Genomic DNA, 19,395 nt, shown 5'->3' with positions numbered 1-19,395 from the left:
TTAAATTATTAACTTCTGAAATGTGTTTTGAGAGGCACACATACTGTAAATAATTAATTCTGGCAAAGGAAAGCCTTTCTTTCTCCTTCCTTCCTTCCTTCTTTTCCATCCATACTCCTCCTTCCCTCTTTCTTTCTTCCTTCTTTCTTTCTTTCTTTCTTTCTTTCTTTCTTTCTTTCTTTCTTTCTTTCTTTCTTTCTTTCTTTCTTCCCTTCCTTCCTTCTTTTCCATCCATACTCCTTCCTTCCTCCCTCCCTGCCCCCTTTCTTTCTTTTTCTTTTTTCCTTCCTTCCTTCTCCCCTCTTCCTTCCTTCCTTCCTTCCTTCCTTCCTTCCTTCCTTCCTCCCTTCCCCTTCATATCCTTTCCTTCCTCCCTCCCTCCCTCTTTCTTTCTTCCTTTCTTTCTTTCTTTCTTTCTTTCTTTCTTTCTTTCTTTCTTTCTTTCTTATCTCTCTTTTTGGGTGCTATATTTTGAATATACACATCACTTTTGAAAACCATGTGGATGTGATTTTTGAAAAGATGCACGAGATCTGTAACGGTTTAATATTGCAGCCGGGCTAACTATAAGAAGGGGAACTATTGACTTGTGACACGAATGAATGATTAGAAAATGCAGGAGTCCAATTAGATCTTTGAAAACTGTTGTTGTGGTTGTTGTTTTCAGGTTGCTTTTCATTCTGTTTAATTCTACTTAAATGTGGGAGAGTGGAGAAAGTTACAGCAATTGTGCCCGTCAGGTCAGATTGGAAGAGGAAAATGTGATTTGGGACACAAATGGATAAGCACATAACACCTGTCAGAAATTCTTCAAATCAAAGCAGGCTTCTTCCCAGCTTGTTCTGCAGCTTCAAAAGTCAGTCCTACCATCCCAGGAAAATGCACAGTTATACTTTATAAGAGGTGTTGACTTGTGCCAGGTAGAGCAGCTCTTCATCGTCCAAAACACCTTTTATTCCACAAATCCAAAGAATTAGCGCATATCTATTCATGATATTCTTACCTTGAAATGTTGGTGGTTAGAGAAGGACCTGGGGAATCGGAGATCAGTGGGTCTGAAGCGCCCTATCTAACAAAACAAAATTCAATGTAGAGAAAAGTAAAGTCTTACACTTAGGCAAGAAAAGCCAAAAGGACACATATATAGACTGGGTGAAATCGGGCTTACTAGCAATAACTGGGAGAGAGGGATCTTGGGTCTTAGTGGACAACCAGTTAAATATGAGCCAGCAGTATGCAACAGCAGCCAAAAAAGCCAACCCAATCCTAAATTGGATGAACAGAGGGATTCAATCAAGATCAAGGGAGCTACTGATACCCCTCTATAAAGCCTTAGTAAGGCCACACCTAGACTACTGCATCCAGTTTTGGTCACCACACTATAAAAAAGATGTTGAGACTCTAGAAAGAGGGCAGAGAAGAGCAACCAAGATGATGAGGGGACTGGAGGTTAAAACATAGTTTTAGGCTAGTCCAACCTCCCCTCCCCACATCCAAGCAGGAGACCCTACACTTTTTCTGACCGATGGCTTGAAAGCTTCCAGGGATGAAGCTCCCACAACTTCTGAAGGCAACTTCTGTTCCATGGGTTGATTGTTCTCATGGTCAAAAAAGTTCTCCTTATTTCTAGGTTGAATCTCTCCTTGATCAGTTTCCATCCATTGTTTCTTGTCTGGCCTTCAGGGGCTTTGGAAAATAGCTTCACCCCCTCCTCCTCTCTGTGGCAGCCCCTCAAATACTGGAAGACTGCTATCGTGTCTCCCCAGGACCTTCTCTTCCCTAGACCAGCCATGCCCAGTTCATTGTATGTTTTAGCCTCCAGTCCCCTCATCATCCTTGTTGCTCTTCTCTGCACTCTTTCTAGAGTCTCAGCCTCTTTTCTAGTCTGGTAGCCTCAAACTATGTTGGACTTCAACTTATAAAATAGCAGATACAAGCAGTTCTCAACTTACAACAGTCCATTTAGTGACCGTTCAAAGTTACATCACTGGAAAAAAGTGACTTTTTTCACACTTGTAACCGTTGCAGCCTCTCTCCGTGATCAAAATTCAGATAGTTGGCAACTAACTCACATTTATGATGGTTGCAGTGCCTTGGGATCACATGATCCCCTCTTGCGTCTTTCCAAAAAGCAAAGTCAATGGGTAAACCCGATTCACTTAAAAAACATGGAGCCGACTTAACAGCTGCTTTGAACTGTTTAACGACAGGGAAAGAACAAAGAAAGGTTGTAAAAATGGGGCAAAACTCACTTAACGAATGTCTCGCTTAGCAACATACATTGTGGGCTAAGAATTGTCGTATGTCGAGGTCTGTCTGTACTGGCTGTTGAAGTTGGAGATCTGCTTTGAGACAATTGGATTGGGGTGTAAGGATTTTGCAGAGCAATTTGTTGCATTAATTTAAGTGAATATATGTATGTCCTCAACATTTCTTGACAAGAGCCATATGTTATGGCCCGCCAGCAGAGCTGGCAGCAGACTCGGACAGTGAGGAGGGTTGGGGAGGAAGATGGGCCAGTCCTGGAGTCTGGGGAAGGCTCGGACGAGGGCTCTGTGTCGGAGGCAGAGAGGGGGCCAGGACCGTATGCCAGTTATCAGCTGCCTTCAGAGTCAGACATCAGTGAGGCGGAAGAACAGCTGGAGCCTGTTCCCAGTGTGTGCATGAGCAGAGCTGCCAGGAGAAGGGAACAGCTAAGGAACAAGAGCCGACTCAGGAGTAAGGCCACAGGTGAATGGTCCATCCCAGAGCGAAAAAAGAGGCGCAAAAGGGGAGGGGAGTTTGCAGGAGACAATCAGTTCAATTCATAAGGGTAAAGATCTGTTCCTGACTTCTTGCCAAGTAATTGCTGCTACAGCTTGGCGTTTGGAAGATATCCGCCTGGCAGCTCTCCAAGCCTGATGAAGGTCTGTAGCTGTGAAATCTCTTGAAAGACTCTTGGCCGGGACTTTGCTGGAGAGGAATTCCCTTTATAAACTAAATAAAAGGGGTTTTATCGGGACAAGGAGTCGGCTTCGGGCTTTTGGGAAGCTTAAGTGAGAACACCGTATTGCATAATCACGGAGGAATTGTTTTAGCGAGGAACAAATAACGTAAATAACTCTGGCAACATTGCTGATCAAATGCGGATCTCTTCATTTGCATGCTGGTCATAAAGTACGTGGATGTCATATTTCTTAAAGTGCAAGACAGATTTTTATAGCCATTCATGCAGTCGAGACAAAATTGGAAGCTATAAAAAGCTGCTTTAGGATTCAGCATTAGCTTTGAAGTAGTTTTTAAAAACACAGCCAGTCCTACGTGGTGCATTCATCTGTATAAAGAAAGTTTAACTTTAAAGAGCGTATAATAATACAGTACAGGTAGTTCCCCAACTTACGACATATTATTTAGTGACCAATCAAATTTACAGTAGCGCTGAAAAAAATAAAACCCATTTTTCACACTTACAACTATTGCATCAAAACTATTGGATCAAAATTTGAAGGCTTGGCAACTGGCATGTACTTATGACAGTTGCAATGTCCTGAGGTCACGTGATCCCCTCAAGCAGTCAACGGGGAAGAGGGATTCACTTAACAACCATGTAATGTAATAACAACAGTGATTCACTTAACAACCGTGTAATGTAATAACCGCAGTGATTCACTTAACAAACGTGTAACGTAATAACCACAGTGATTCACTTAGCAACCATGTAACGTAATAACTGCAGTGATTCACAACAACCATGTAATGTAATAACTGCAGTGATTCACTTAACTGTGTAATGTAATAACCGCGGTGATTCACTTAACAACCGTGCAACGTAATAACCGCGGTGATTCACTTAACAACCGTGCAACGTAATAACCGCGGTGATTCACTTAACAACCGTGTAACGTAATAACTGCAGTGATTCACTTAACAACCGTGTAACATATTAACCGCAGTGATTCACTTAACAACCGTGTAACGTAATAAGCGCAGTGATTCACTTAACAACCGTATAACGTAATAACTGCAGTGATTCACTTAGCAACCATGTAATGTAATAACCGCAGTGGTTCACTTAACACAGTGTAACGTAATAAATGCAGTGATTCACTTAACAACCGTGTAACGTAATAACCGCAGTGATTCACTTAACAACCGTGTAACGTAATAAATGCAGTGATTCACTTAACAACCATGTAACCTAATAACTGCAGTGATTCACTTAACAACCATGTAACCTAATTGCAGTGATTCACTTAATGACTGGGTCAAGAAAGGTTGTAAAAGGGGGGAAATTCACTTAACAAATGTCTCAGTCAGCAACATTAAATTTTGGGCCCAGTTGTGGTCATAAATCGAGGAGTACTATATAAGATTAGTTGGCCACCACGGCGTCTGGGGAAGAAGAATATATTAAACAATACAAAACGAACAAATAAATTCAAATGATATTTTCCTGTTGATAATTTGATCCCGGAGTCTTTCTCTTCATTTTGGCCAACTTATCTCTTTTTATTTTGACCTTTATTTCCCCCCTCAGTTTAATTATCTCTGATTCTTGAAGATTATCTGGACAAATCCCTGCAGTTTTCTTGGCAAGGTAATCCAAGAAAACAACGCTCGCTATAAATGTCAAGGAACGTGTATTTTTAAAAGCATCCAAGGGAATATGCTAAGAACGATTGTGATTACAGTAAATTGGACAACTCATCTGAGTGATATCCAGAGACTCGTCAAGATGAGGAACGTGGTAGGGGAGGAGAGGTTGTGAGTAGCTCAACTCCCACGTTTTGGTAGAAGAGGTGGTGGAAAAATAAAAGCCAGTTGCCAAAAAAGCCAATGCAATCCTAGGCTGCATCACCAGAGGGATAGAATCAAGATTACATGAAGTGTTAATCAGGGGTGAAATGCTACTGGTTCGGGCCAGTTCGCCTGGACTAGTAGTAAAATAATGCTTTAAAAAGTTTTTAAAAGTTCCGACGATCAGATTGTTGGAATTTTTTTTTTACTTTTTAAAAAGTAAAAAGTACTTTAAAAAGTACTTTTACTTTTTACTTTTTACTTTTTTTGCGACCTATCCGCTCACACAGGGAGGGGCTCCTCCTGGTGCCGTCCGCTAGGCAATGCCAACGGGCGACACCTAGGAGTAGGTCCTTCTCTGTGATGGGCCCAACCCTCTGGAATGACCTCCCCCCTGACATTCGAACTACCACCGACCTCCGCTCCTTCCGTCAAAAGTTAAAGACTCACCTATTTCAATCAGCTGGCCTGGCACTTTCTTAGTTTTACCTCCCGGGGATTTATTTTAATTGGGTTTCGGGTTTTAATTGGGATGTTTTTAGGGTTTTAGAATAATTTATTTCTTGTACAGTCTATCTCCCCCTCCAAATGTATTTTAAATGTATTTCATTGTTATGATTGTATTTTATTTGCATTGACTGTACACCGCCCCGAGTCCCTTGTTGGGAGAGGGGGCGGTCTAAAAATCTAAGAAATAAATAAAATAAATAAAATAAAATAAAGCATTTTTTAATTACCAATTCGCCCGAACCGGTAGTAAAAAAACGCTTTAAAAAGTTTTCAAAAGTTCAGACGATCAGATTGTTGGAACTTTTTTTTCTTTTTAAAGCATTTTTTTACTACCTATTTGCCCGAACTGATAGTAAAAAAAAAATGTAAAAAAAGTCTTTTAAAAATTCCAACAATCAGCTGTGTAACAATCCTCGGAACTTTTTTAAACTTTTTTTTAGCATTTTTTTTTTTTTACTACCAGTCAGCTGTACGACAGTTGTGCCTGATTGTCTGTGAGCTTCCTGCTTGTTGCAGAGGTCAAGTCTTGTGTCAAGTCCAGCTGCTTTTGCATTGTGTGGGAGTCAGTTGTGCAACTATGCCCACCCGGTCACATGACCACCAAGCCACGCCTGCCGGGCTATCTGACCACTAAGCCACGCCCACAGAATCGGTAGGGGAAAAAATTAATTTCACCATTGGTGTTAATACCGCTTTATGATGCTTTGGTGAGAACACACTTGGACTATTGCGTCCAATTTCGGTTGCCATGATATCAAAAAGTTGCTAGAAAGAGCGCAGAGGGAAGCAGCCAAGATGATTAGGGGACTGGAGGCTAAAACATATGAAGAAAATTAGGTATGCGTAGCCTAACGAAGAGAAAGATTATGACAGGGGTTGTAACAGCCATTTCCCAATACTTGAAGGGCTGAGGGCATTGGTTTATGTTCGAATATTCATGACTGGGAGAGACATGGTAACAAGGTCAGCCAGTGAAGAGGCATAGCAACTAAGCCGGCCAATGGGAGCTCAAACAGAGCTGAGTCTGTGCTGAGAATCGAAACTGAAACTACTCTGTCTGCTCTGAAATGAAACTAACTGTTCTCTCCTGCTTGTGTTCTGCTTGTAACTTCTACCACGTTGAACGAATCTACTATCGGTATTGTACATTTTATTCATCTGTTGTTAGGTATATAAAGAAGTCAAGGAATCCAGCCAAATCGGTTACTTGTGGCTGCTTCCTGAATTTGATTCTTTCTGCAACAAACTCTTGACAGTTTATTCTTCATAGTGTCTGAGGGAAGGACAAGAAGCAACGGATGGAAGCAGGCATGAAATCCTCTCATTTTTGCTACCGGTTTGGAATTGGGAGCTTGCGTGCGGCGCATCTGCACATGCGCAGAGCGTCCATGATAAAGTCTGGGCGGGTGGGCGGAGCCTCCTCCTGCTGCCACCACTACCGGCTCGCCTGAAACGGGGCAAATCGGCAGAACGGAAGCTCTCAGAGGGAGATAGAAGGAGAAATGTCCTGACAGTGAGCAGGTCTCTTCCAGCCCTGGGATTCTAAGCATAATGGAGATTGTTTTTTGTTTCTCCCAATAAACAGGGAGGAGGGTCTCTCTTGTGCGGAGATGTTGTTAAGTCTTCCTTCAAGTAGCAAGGGTGGCTAAAATTATTCTGGGAAGGAGGGGTCTGATGTGTGATGAGAAATGATAGTTGCTAAATATAAAGGAGAGAAGATGCAGATGTGGTACTGTTGACATTCCTTCCTCCCTCCCTTCCTTCTTTCCTTTCCCTCCTTCCTTCCTTTCTCCCAATTCTCCTTCCTTCCTTCCTTCCTTTCTTCCTTCCTTCCTATCCCTCCTTCCTTCCTTTCCCTCCATTCCTTCCTTCCTATCCCTCCTTCCTTCCTTTCCCTCCATTTCCCTTCCTTCCTTTCCCCCCATTTCCCTTCCTTCCTTTCCCTCAATTTCCCTTCCTTCCTTCCTTCCTTCCTTCCTATCCCTCCTTCCTTCCTTTCCCTCCATTCCTTCCTTCCTATCCCTCCATTCCCCTTCTTTCCTTTCCCTCCATTTCCCTTCCTTCCTTCCTTCCTCTCCATTCCTTCCTTCCTTCCTATCCCTCCTTCCTTCCTTTCCCTCCTTCCTTCCTTTCTCTCCATTCCCTTTCCTTCCTTCCTTTCCCTCCACTTCCCTTCCTTCCTTCATTTCCCTCATCCTTCCTTCTTTTCTTTCTTTCTTTCTTTCTTTCTTTCTTTCTTTCTTTCTTTCTTTCTTTCTTTCTTTCTTTCTTTCTTTCTTTCTTCCTTCCTTCCTTCCTTCCTTCCTTCCTTCCTTCCTTCCTTCCTTCCCCTCCATTCCCTTTCCTTCCTTTCTCTCCATTCCCCCTCCTTCCTTCCTTCCTTTCCCTCCCTCCCTCCCTCCCTTCTTTTTCTTGACGTGATATGGCTGGCCACGCAGATGCAGAACAATGGTTAAACCTCTGGTGCATTGTAAGATTAGACAGATGTGCTATTAAGTATGGAATGGAGGCTGCTGGTAATCCCTCCCACCCCCCCACCCCCTGGATTAAAGCAATTATTTAGCTCTCACAGCCATGAATATGAGCTTGGAAAATGGTTGTGGTTCTCAGCATAGCATCCACAAGCCCGTGGGCGATTGAGGAAGCCTTTCCATTATTAGTCAAAATGAAACTTAAACCCAGACAAAATAAGAAAGATAGAGGAAATGTTTTGGGCGATTCATCAGAATTCTGTTTTTAATACTCTGAAATGAGAGTTATTAGATTTCAACTTCAATGTGGCATTGCCTCACACCCTCTGGCCAAGTTTTATGGGGTCTATTATCGGAGTATTTGTCTGATCGGAATTAGTTCAGTTGCTATTCTGGATCCTTAGGGAGTTTTCAAAGTTCTCAATGATTAGATCACGAATATACCGCTGATCAGTCAATAAATCTGCTATCGTTTTGTAGTCTTTAGATCAAAAGCATTGAATTGCGTAGCTGAAGTTTAGAATAGAATAGAATAACAGAGTTAGAAGGGACCTTGGAGGTCTTCTAGTCCAACCCTCTGCTCAGACAGGAAACCCTACACCACTTCAGACAAATGGCTATCCAATCCCTTCTTAAAAACTTCCATTGTTGGAGCATTCACAACTTCTGGAGACAAGCTGTTCCACTGATTAATTGTTTTAACTGTCAGGAAATTTATCCTCAGTTCTAAGTTGCTTCTCTCCTTGATTAGTTTCCATTCGTTGCTTCTTCTCCTGCCTTCAGGTGCCTTGGAGAATAGTTTGACCCCCAAATCTTCTTTGTGGCAACCCCTGAGATATTGGAAGACTGCTATCATGTCTCCCCTGGTCCTTCTTTTAATTGAACTAGACATACCCAGTTCCTGCAACCGTTCTTCATATGTTTCGGCCTCCAGACCCCTAATCATCTTTCTTGCTCTTCTCTGCACTCTTTCCAGAGTCTCCACATCTTTTTTTACATTGGGTGACTAAAATTGGATGCCATATTCCAAGTGTGGCCTTACCAAGGCATTATAAGGTGGTATCAACACTTTACGTGATCTTGATTCTATCCCTCTGTTTATAGGGTGGTAACTGTATGAATGCAGTCACCCAAAATTCAAGGAGTTACTTTACTTTTGTAATGATTGGGAGTATCATTTCTTTTCAGCTAGGAGTGAAATTAATTTATTTGCAGGATGTACTATAAAGAGACGGAAGGGATTGGTTTGTAAGTGAGAAGACCTCTTCTGCTCCACGCCAAGAATTTGTAATGTTATTTAGATTTCTTACCTTAAGCCGCTGACTTTGGTGCCCCGATAAACCTCATATCATAATCCTCCTTTTAAAACTTCACGGAAGTTTATATCAGACATTAATCTATTAATTACATAGATAGGAAATTCTGTGTCATTGCTTATTAGATGATTTGTATGGTGCAGTGGCCTAGAGCTCTCGCCTCACAATCGGGAGGCTGTGAGTTCAATCCTAGGTAGAGGCAGATATTTCTCTCTCTGGGCACAATGAGAATATATCTGCTGAACAAAACTCCTCATTTGTGACAGGAAGGGCATCTGGTCAGTAAACACACTCAGCTGCATTCAGTTGCCCAGAATCCACCCTGCAAAGTATTATGGAGTCATTAAAAGAAGATGATGATCATGACTTATTAGATGGTTTTAAAGATAGATAGAATTATTGATGATATATTTCTACTGAACTTATTGTTGTTGTTGTTATTAAAATCCATATCAGTTTTTTTTCAGAAAATGCATTAACTGATTTGATTACAAGAATGAAAAGTCATTTCTTATACCCATGGTAGCCTTATAAATATGTAGTGATCTTTGAAAACAGTCTTTTTTATTGTTGTTATTATTTTTATTATTATTATGGGAAAACAGTCTTGTTATACCAGCATGAAGGGGTACGAATGTACATTATTTTGGGAAGTCTGTGTCAGATATAATACTGACTTTGATTTCAAAGAGATCTTTGTTTCCCTGAAAATAAGCCCTCCCTGGATAATAAGGCCAATCGGGCTTTTGAGCGCATGCACTAAAATAAGACCTCCCTGAAAATATTGCAACACAGCAGCAGCCATGGGGTGACCACGCTCGCCGCCTCCTGCACCTCAAGAATAATCAGACCCCCCCCCGAAAATAAGGCCCAGTGCTTATTTCGGGGGTCAAAAGAAATGTAAGAAAATAAGATCCTGTCTTATTTTGGGGCAAACACCCAAAAGGAGAAAGAAAAAAAAGACAAGAACTTCGGCAGTTGTCTTTATTATAAGTACGTTTATAATATCCCGCCTTAATTTATGCATCTTTTTCCCCCCTTGCTGTAATAATGAATAACACGAATGTTTTCCTGGCATAACGTGAGACCTTTTTAAAAAATTATTATTCGGCCCAAAGGATGAATGGATTTCCTTTTCAGTTCTGTGCACAAAAAGGAAACGTGAAGGAACGGCGGAAAATCCTGCATTGTGTAACACAGATGCATTACTTATTCATTTCTTTCGACGTTGTCGCTTTCAATATGATCTTCTTTTTGGAAAACGCAGCGAGGAGGAAGGGGCGCATCTGTCGTCTGGATTCCCTGTTTGTGCGTGATATTTTAAGCCCGTATTCCACTTCATGTGTTGCCTGCCATTCAGCTGAGCCTCCCAGGCCTCATGACAACTTCCAAAAATACTTCCAAGCGTGGACAAACTCCAACTAGGACTAGAAGTGCAGAAGAAAAATTGTTTTCCAGCTCAGTCAAGGACAACGGACGGGGAGGGTGGGAAGGAGTTGAGCTTCTTCATCTCTGTGCTTTTCCTAACTCTCTCTGCTCTGTTTTTACATGCTTTTCCGGATTCAGAGAAAGGTAAAAAAATGATGTTTTTTTCTTCCTCTATTTCACTGCCTGCCTGCCTGCCTGCCTTTTGTCCTTATTTTGCCTTGCAAGTTGTGGTTAAAGTGTTGTGTGATGGCTTTGGGTCCCTGTTGTTGATCAGACTGTAGTTTGTGGATCGCTTAAAGCAGGGGTGTCCAAAATTGGGAACTTTAAGACTTGTGGACTTCAACTCCCAGAATTCCCCAGCCAGCCATGCTGGCTGGGCAATTCTGGGAGTTGAAGTCCACAAGTCTTAAAGTTCTCAAGTTTGGACACCCCTGGCTTAAAGAGATCCCAGGGTTTGCTTCTGTTCGCCTTCTAAGATGGAAATAAAACGAGAGGGAACCCATTTGTCTTGGGACAAAAGAAAAAAAAAGGGAAGTTTTCTAGTTCCATTTGCACATTTCTGAATGATCTACTCAGCCCCTGTCCTTAAATTCCAACCGTGCATAAATTTAAACCATGGTTTTTTTTCTTAATTTTCAGCCCAGTGGTACACTGTAGTAGACTTAGGAAACAGATGTGTAGGTCCATTAGTGAGACGGATGGCCAGGGGAAGGAAGGAAGGAAGGAAGGAAGGAAGGAAGGAAGGAAGGAAGGAAGGAAGGAAGGAAAGAAAGAAAGAAAGAAAGAAAGAAAGAAAGAAAGAAAGAAAGAAAGAAAGAAAGAGAAAGAGAGAAAGAAAGGAAGAAAGGGAAGGAAAGAAAGAACGAAAAAGAAAAAAGAATGGAGGAAAGAAAGGAGGAAAGAAAGAAAGAAAGAAAGAAAAAAGGAAAGAAAAAAGAAAGAGAAAGAAAGGGAGGAAAGAAAGAAAAAGAGAGAAGGAAGGAAAGAAAGAGAAAGAAAGAAAAAGAAAGAAAGAGAACATACTTGCCTCTGTAGATTGATAGAATGTGGGCAGAATAGGGTCAGAAGTCTCTGGAATCTTCAGAAGAGACTTCACAACTGAGAGTTGGAGAAGGAGGAGTCCCAGGAGAAGAACGGGATGCTCTTCTACACAGCAATTCCCAGTTTCCTTGTTTCCTTGGGAAGAAATCGGGACCTTGTGAATGCTTACAAACTTTGCAGAGAGTAGAAACCTGCAAAGCTGCGCATGAGTTTAAATCCCACCAACATCTCATGTCTTTCCTTTACGAAAGACGTCCCAATGCCGTCTGGAACTAGGAAGTAGAATCGTGTAGACGCTGCCTGGGACAGAACCCTTTTCAAATGCCACATTGTCCCTTTCAATGGAAACTATTTTAACAAAATCTGTTTTGCATAGCAGTTTAGTAAGGTTGGATGGGTGGTGGTGGTGGTGGTGGAAGCTTCTAACTGCTGTTAGATATAACTTCTCACATCCTGTACAGGGTCTATGACAATTTGTCATGGTCAATTCACCATGGCCAACTCGCCATGGTCAACTAACCTTGGCCAACTCACTATGGCTAACTTGCCATAGCCAACTCACCATGGCTAATTCATCATGACCAATTCACCATAGTCAACTCACCATGATCAGTCACAGTCAACTCACCATGGTCAACTTGCCATGGCCAACTCACCATGACTAATTCACCATGGTCAATTCACCATGGCCAACTCGCCATGGTCAACTAACCTTGGCGAACTCACTGGCTAACTTGCCATAGCCAACTCACCATGGGCAATTCATCATGACCAATTCACCATAGTCAACTCACCATGATCAACTAGTCACAGTCAACTCGCCATGGCCAACTCACCATGACTAATTCACCATGGTCAATTCACCATGGCCAACTCGCCATGGTCAACTAACCTTGGCGAACTCACTATGGCTAACTTGCCATAGCCAACTCACCATGGGCAATTCATCATGACCAATTCACCATAGTCAACTCACCATGATCAACTAGTCACAGTCAACTCACCATGGTCAACTCGCCATGGCCAACTCGCCATGACCAATTTGACATGGTCAATTCTCCATGGCCAACTTGACATGAACAACTCGCCTACAGCCAACTCGCCATGGCCAACTCGCCATGGTCCTCTCCTTCGCCAACTTGACATGAACAACTCACCCACGGCCAACTCACCATAGCCAACTCACTTTGGGACAATAGTTTCACTGATATCAAAGAAATAATGGGATCAAATAATTAAAGAAAGGATACAAAAGGAGGGACAGAACGAAATATGAACGGCAAAAATTAAAATAATGTGTTGTTTATTTTAAATAATTAAATAGAATTGTTAAATTGTCCCACAGCAAGTTGACCAATGGTGAATTGGCCACAGCGAATTGGCTGTGGCAAGTTGTCCCATTCTGTCCCTTTTACATTATCTGGAAGTTGAGTCATGGAAATGGGACTTCTTTTCTTGTTGGTTCAGAGGTTTTGCTGCTCATCCAAGTAGCTTCTTCAGTCTGAACAAGCTGGCTTAGGAGGACCTCATATATGTCTTCCAGACATATGGTTTTGTTTCTCCCCTAGTATGGACAGGCTTCAGAGATGGTATTCGGTTCGGACCAGTTCACCTGAACCGGTAGCGGAAATCGCGAGTGGGGGGCGCCCACCCACCCCAGCTCTATGCCATCCTATTTAGATATGTTTTTGAGGCTGGTGCATGCGTGAAAGATGCGCGCACAAGCAAAGGGAACCGGTGGTAACAAAATATGAAGCCCATTGCTAACAGGCTTATTAGGTGAGGAGGAAGTGAGTGGTTGTGCCTAAATCTTTTCTTCTAGGTGGATCCTTAAGTGTGGTCTCCTTGGTGAATCTTGATGGAGACCCCTTTAGAGGTTCACCAGAGAGGCTACACTTAATGACTCACCTAAGAGAAAGATTTTAGAAGCGACTATTCTTAATGACACTTGACCTTCTCACCTAACAAGCCTATTCAGATTAGGTGAGAAATGCAACCACCCGGGAGAACATATATGGCCGTGATGGCGAACCTTTTTAGGCTCCTGTGCCAAAAATGGGGGGGCGCAGGGGGGGTCGTGCGCCGGCATGTCATACCCATAATGCTATGCGCGTGACCCCCCCCCCCGCCCCGTGCACTCATGCACACCTAGCCAGCAACAATCCCCCCGCTTTTGGTGCGGTCTTTTCGCCCTCCCCAGGCTCCAAAGGCTTTCTAGGAGCCTGGGGAGGGCGAAAACAGCCCCCACTCTGCCCAGATGCCCTCCGGAGTCCTCAGGAGCTTCCCTGAAGGCTCCGGAGGGCAAAAAATGGATCTACAGACAAACCGGAAGTTTGGGAATTGTAACTTCTGGTTTGTCTGTAGGGCTGATTTTCACCCTCCGGAGCCTTCAGGGGCTTCAGGAAGCTTCCCTAAAGGCTCCGGAGGGCAAAAATCAGCTGTACATGCAAACTCCAGTTTGCTCGTAAGACTGTTTTTTATCATCTGGAGCTTTCAGAGAAACCTCCTGAAAGCTCCGGAGGGTGAAAAACGGCCCTACGGTCAAACCGGAAGTAACTTCCTGTTTGCTCGTAGGGCTGATTTTTGCCCTCCGGAGCCTTCTGGGAAGCCTTCTGAAGGCCCCTGAAAGCTCCGGAGGTCGAAAATCGGCCCTACAGACAAATCAGAAATCACAATTCCTGAATTTCCAGTTTGCCCGTAGGGGCGGTTTTTCGCGCTCTGGAGACTTCCTTGAAGGCGAAAAATGGCCTCAAAAGAAGGCCGAAGTCAGCTCGCTAGCGCGTGCATGTGATCTGGCCAGCTGACAGGGCAGCGCCTCGCGTGCCCTAACAAATGGCTCCGTGTGCCACAGGTTCGCCATCACGGATATATAGGGTTCCCTCAGCCAACTTTTTCAAACTACTTGGATAAGCAGCGAAACGTTTTGAACCAACAACAAAGTCCGGTTGCCATGACTCCAGTTAAGATATTAAAGCCGGTTCGGATCGGTTCAGGTAAACCGGTAGTGGTGACCTGTGCCCGCGCGCCTGCTCTGGCGCTGTGCCATCCAGTTAGCCACATTTTCTAAGCCGCGTGCAAGAGAGGTTCGCTGAAGTGCCCGGGTTCTCCTTTCAGAACCTGTTGTATCTATATGCAAGGTGCTGAAAGACGTCAAGAGGAATTACTTACCGTCCGTCAGAAGACCGCATCCTTCATGGACTTCAGGCCCTCCAAAAGCAGCAGGGAATGCAGAGCCAACATCGGCGAAACGGCCTCCTTCCTAAGTCTTGGAGAGAACGTTTCTCAGGGATGAGAAAATGGTTTTCCTTTGCGTTCATATTTCATGAACTTCCTGGAGAAATTGAAGAAGCGTTGTTACTTTGCTTTAAGTCAAGACTCCCGAGCCACAAATATTATAAACTAGCCGATAATCCGGCATTGCCCGGGTATTTATTTATAGGGGGAAAATATCCAGACCAAACGTAATTTCTAATGTTGGATTTTCCCCCTTACCAGAGGGAGCCCCTTTGTGGAGTACTGTGAAACCGTTACTATGGCAACTCCACTACGCTGTACAGTAGAAGCCATTTTATGGCAGTACAGTAGAAGCCATTTTAAGGCACAACAGGCTGTATCTTAACAGAACACATACCCCCAGGGGTTTTAGGGGTGTCTTATTCCCACAGTATTTGTTTCCAGAGGGTAAGTCATCTGTGTACCAGGTTTGGTTGAAAATTGATCAAGGTGTTCCAGAGTTAAACTGGAACACACACACACAGAGCCATTTTTAGATGGATGGATGGATGGATGAGAGGAGGAGGAGGAGGAGGAGGAGGAGGAGGAGGAGGAGAAGAAGAAGAAGAAGAAGAAGAAGAAGAAGAAGAAATTGGGAAGCTAGAATTCCATAGAAACACAGCTAGTTCTTGACTTAACCATAATTGGGCCCAACATTTCTGCTGTTAAGTGAGACGTTTGTTAAGGGAGTTTTGCCCCGTTTTATGACCTGTCTTGCCGCGGCTGTTAAGTGAATCACTGCAGTTGTTCAGTTAGTGACACGGTTGTTCAGCGACCCCAGCTTCTCCATCGACCTTGCCTGTCAGAAGGTCACAAAAGGGGATCGCATGACTTTGGGACGCTGCAACTGTCGTAAATGTGACTCAGTGGCCCAGCGTCTGAATTTCGATCCTGTGACCACCGTCGTAAGTGTGAAAAGCTAAGTCGTTTTTTTCCCCACTTAACAACCAGGTTGCTAAAGTAGCAACTGCAGTGATTTGCTTAATACCCGTGGCAAGAAGGTGAGGCAAAGCTCCCTTAACAAATGTCTCACTTAACAACAGAAATTTTGAGCTCGGTTATGGTCGTAGAGTCAAGGACTACCCATGCAAGGCTTGGAAGCAGAGGCCCCTTAAGATTTCCAAGCAGTTTCAGTGGATGACCAGTCTTTCTAAAAAGAAAAAAATATTTAGAAAATCAACTCAGTATGGTATCGGCAGTTTACACCTGCTTGTACAGAGTTATAAAATTTTGCTGTGGGTGTATTGTCAAAAGCCATTCACAAAGTGGAGGGGCCAACTTATTTCCCAAAGCACCAGAAGAAACAATGGATGGAAACTAAGCAAGGAGAGAAGCAACTTGCAATGAAGGAGAAGAGAAAAGAATGGAATAGGGGTAGGATAGGAATACAGCTGGAAGGGACCTTGGAGGTCTTCTAGTCCAGCCCCCTGCTCAAGCTGGAGACCCTATACCAGGGGTGAGGGCTGGCCGGCGTTACTGCTGGTTCACTCGTTCGTGCGCTGGATGCGGTAAGGAGCGCGTTCAATAGAAATTGTTCTCTGCATGCGCAGAACTAGAAAAAAAAGATGGCAGTGACTGGGGAACAGGTTCGGAGGCGTGTCCAGCCTGGGTCATTGCCAGTTCTGTGACCCAGGCCAGCATAACATGGCCGAACTGGGCTGAACTGGTAGGAGCCCACTTCTGCCCTATACCATTCCAGACAAATGGTTGGCCAGTCTCTTCTTAAAAACCTCCAGTGATGGAGGACCCGCAACTTCTGAAGGCAACTTCTGTCCCACTGGTTAATTGTTAGGAAGTTTCTCCTTAATTCCGGGTTGCTTCTGTCCTTGATCCGTTTCCATCTGTTGAATCACAATAGAGCTGGAAGGGACCTTGGAGGTCATCTAGTTCAACCCCCTGCCCAAGCAGGAGACCCTACACCGTTTCTAACAGAAGGCAGTCCAGTCTCTTCTTGAAAGCTTCCAGGGATGAAGCTCCCACAACTTCCGAAGGCAACTTCTGTTCCATGGGTTGATTGTTCTCATTGTCAGAAAAATTATCCTTATTTCCACGTTGAATCTCTTCTTGGTCAGTTTCCATCCATTATTCCTTCTCTGGCTTTGGGTGCTTTGGGAAATAGCTTGACTCCCCCCTCCCCTCTGTGGCAGCCCCTCAAATATTGGAAAATGCTCTCATGTCTCCCCTGGACCTTCTCTTCACTAGACTAGCCATGCCCAATTCCTGCAACCATTCGTCATATGTTTTAGCCTCTAGTCCTCTAATTATCTTCATTGCTCTTCTCTGCTCTTTTTCTAGAGTCTCAACATCTTTTTTATAGTGTGGTGGCCAAAACTGGATGCAGGATTCTAGGTGTACTACTAAGACTTTATAAAGGGGTATTAGTACCTCACTTGATCTTGATTCCATCCCTCTGTTAATGCAATTTAGGATTGCATTGACTTTTTTGGCTGCCTCTTCACAAGGATGGCTCATATCAACTGTCTGCGGGTTAATACAATGTGGACAACAAAAATTAAAATAAAATGTTAATGATTGTAACTTGTGATTAAATGGAATTGTTGATTTGTCCCGCAGCCCTTGGTGAATTGGCCATGGCATATTGACCATGGCGAGTTGGCTGGAACAAGGTGTCCCATTCCCATGAGGCTGTGCCTTTACTATAAATTATTTCTACAGGAAAGTTGTTTCATTGGGGGGGAGGAATTAAAAAAAACGGATCCAATTTTGACGTCAACAGCAGGATTGGGTCTCAGACAGGGTTAAAAGGCCACAGGGGACCACACAAACGGGGTTTGCAAGTCAATGAATTAGCTGGGAATTGTACAACAGGAAGACACTGGGGCAACGCTTGCCTTCGTTTGGGGGAAAAAGAAAATCATCGCTCCGATTTTTATAGGGAACTTTAGAAGTGCTTTTCGAAGTGAAAAAAACTCCAGAAATGGATTCGTAGCTTTGGTTCCATCCTTTTTCAGTTCATAGAAATTCACCGCATCTTTCAGGTTGCATGTAATGTGGGGGAATCTCAAGGGAAATTAATGCAATAAGTGGCATATACTGGGCAAACTGCACACACGTTATTTTTATGTCATTGCATTGAGCAATTGTTGCCCAGTTAAATAGTGCTTAATTGGTTGCTAAACTCCATTCGTGTGGTTATCCAAGCATTGCCATTGATTTTCCAACAATTTCCAGTTCCTTTCCGTTTGCAAGAATAAAAATAAATGAGTTAGAAACCTTTGCTGTCTGTTTTGCTGGTTTACAGCTCCTTTTTAATCTACTTTTGCAACAAGCCAATTAGGGTTCTTTAAATTAACAGGATCTCCTTATTTTATTAAGCTAATTGGCTAACATAAGCCACCATCTTGTCTGCAGTAATGTTCCATTGATCATCTGTACAATTTGTCTTACTGGTTTTAACGCACAACAGTGGTTCTTTTTAATTGTGGTGTGGTGGCCTAGAGGCGGAGCTCTTGCCTCACAATCAGGAGGCTGTGAGTTCGATCCTAGGTAGAGGCAGATATTTCCCTCACAATGGGCACGCTGAGAATATATCTGCTGAACAAAACTCCGTATCGGTGACAGGGAAGGGCATCCGGCCAGTAAACAGTTGGCTCCATTCAGTTCCCCAGACTCCACCTACAAGAGATTACGAGATAGTTAAAAGGATATGATGATGTGTGGTTTGATTCAACAGATGTTGCAGAATTATTGTTAACTAGGGTTTGTTAACTTGAAACAGTCCAGAATCTGCAATCTACTGAGGCTGAAAATTATAATCAATTAACTCTTGTTGAAAGAAGTTAGCATAAATTATCTGTGTAAGAGGTTTGTAGACATCAGCTCCTACAAGGGCCTAGGAGGCAGTATTTGGGGCACCTAGAGCTAGTCCTTAACTTACAACAATTCGTTCAGTGACTGTTCGAAGTTGCAACAGCACTAAAAAAATTGAGTTATGACCCTTTTTCACACTTACAACCATTGCAGAATCCCCATCGCTCACGTGATTAAAATTGAGGTGCTTGGCAAGCGATTCATAGTTATGACCATTGCAGTGTCCTGGGGTCGCGTGATCCCATCGCGCGACCTTTTGATGAACAGCTGGCTCATAGTTACGACCCTTGTAGTGTCCTAGAGTCACACAATCCCCTTTTGCCACTTTCTGAGAAGCAGTGGGGAAGCCGCATTCACTTAACAACGGTGTCACTAACTTAACAACCACAGAGATTCCCTGAACAACGGTGGCAAGAAACGGGGCAAAACTCCCCTTAACAAATGTCTCACTTAACAGCAGAAGTTTTGGGTGTCCGTTGTGGTCGTGTCGAGGATGACGTCTACGATCATTTGAAGTCATTTGGAAAGTCACAAATCTTAGTTGTTTTCTTGCAGATGTATCATTATCCAACAGACTTTAACATAGTTTCAGTGGGAGACGGTGAGCATCCTAGATCAGAGATCGGCAAACTTAAACACTCAAAGAGCCATTTGGACCTGTTTCCCACAGAAAAGAAAACACCGGGAGCCACGAAGGTCCTAACTGGAAGCCCCCTGTCCAATTCTGGAGCTGACCGGAAGTTCAGTTC

General features: G+C 43.4%; 1 protein-coding gene across 8 annotated transcripts in view; it reads left to right on the top strand.

Moving 5' to 3' along the window:
- Positions 1 to 19,395, top strand: part of APBB2 (amyloid beta precursor protein binding family B member 2) — a 157,362-nt gene that overhangs the window by 107,670 nt on the left and 30,297 nt on the right. The window contains exon 1 of one of the 8 annotated variants that reach the window (XM_081958963.1): positions 10,334 to 10,645. The exons of the other annotated variants lie outside the window; for them this stretch is intronic. Within the exon in view, the coding sequence (XP_081815089.1) occupies positions 10,452 to 10,645 (194 nt within the window). The 5' untranslated portion in view covers positions 10,334 to 10,451. Of the gene's footprint in view, positions 1 to 10,333; positions 10,646 to 19,395 lie in introns of those variants that run through there. 8 annotated transcript variants of the gene reach the window in all.

Source organism: Natrix helvetica (assembly GCF_964273705.1).
Source record: "Natrix helvetica genome assembly, chromosome: 7".
Taxonomy (NCBI): domain Eukaryota; kingdom Metazoa; phylum Chordata; class Lepidosauria; order Squamata; family Natricidae; genus Natrix; species Natrix helvetica.
The sequence above is the reverse complement of the archived record's forward strand: the minus strand, read 5'-3'. Positions and strand labels throughout refer to the sequence as shown.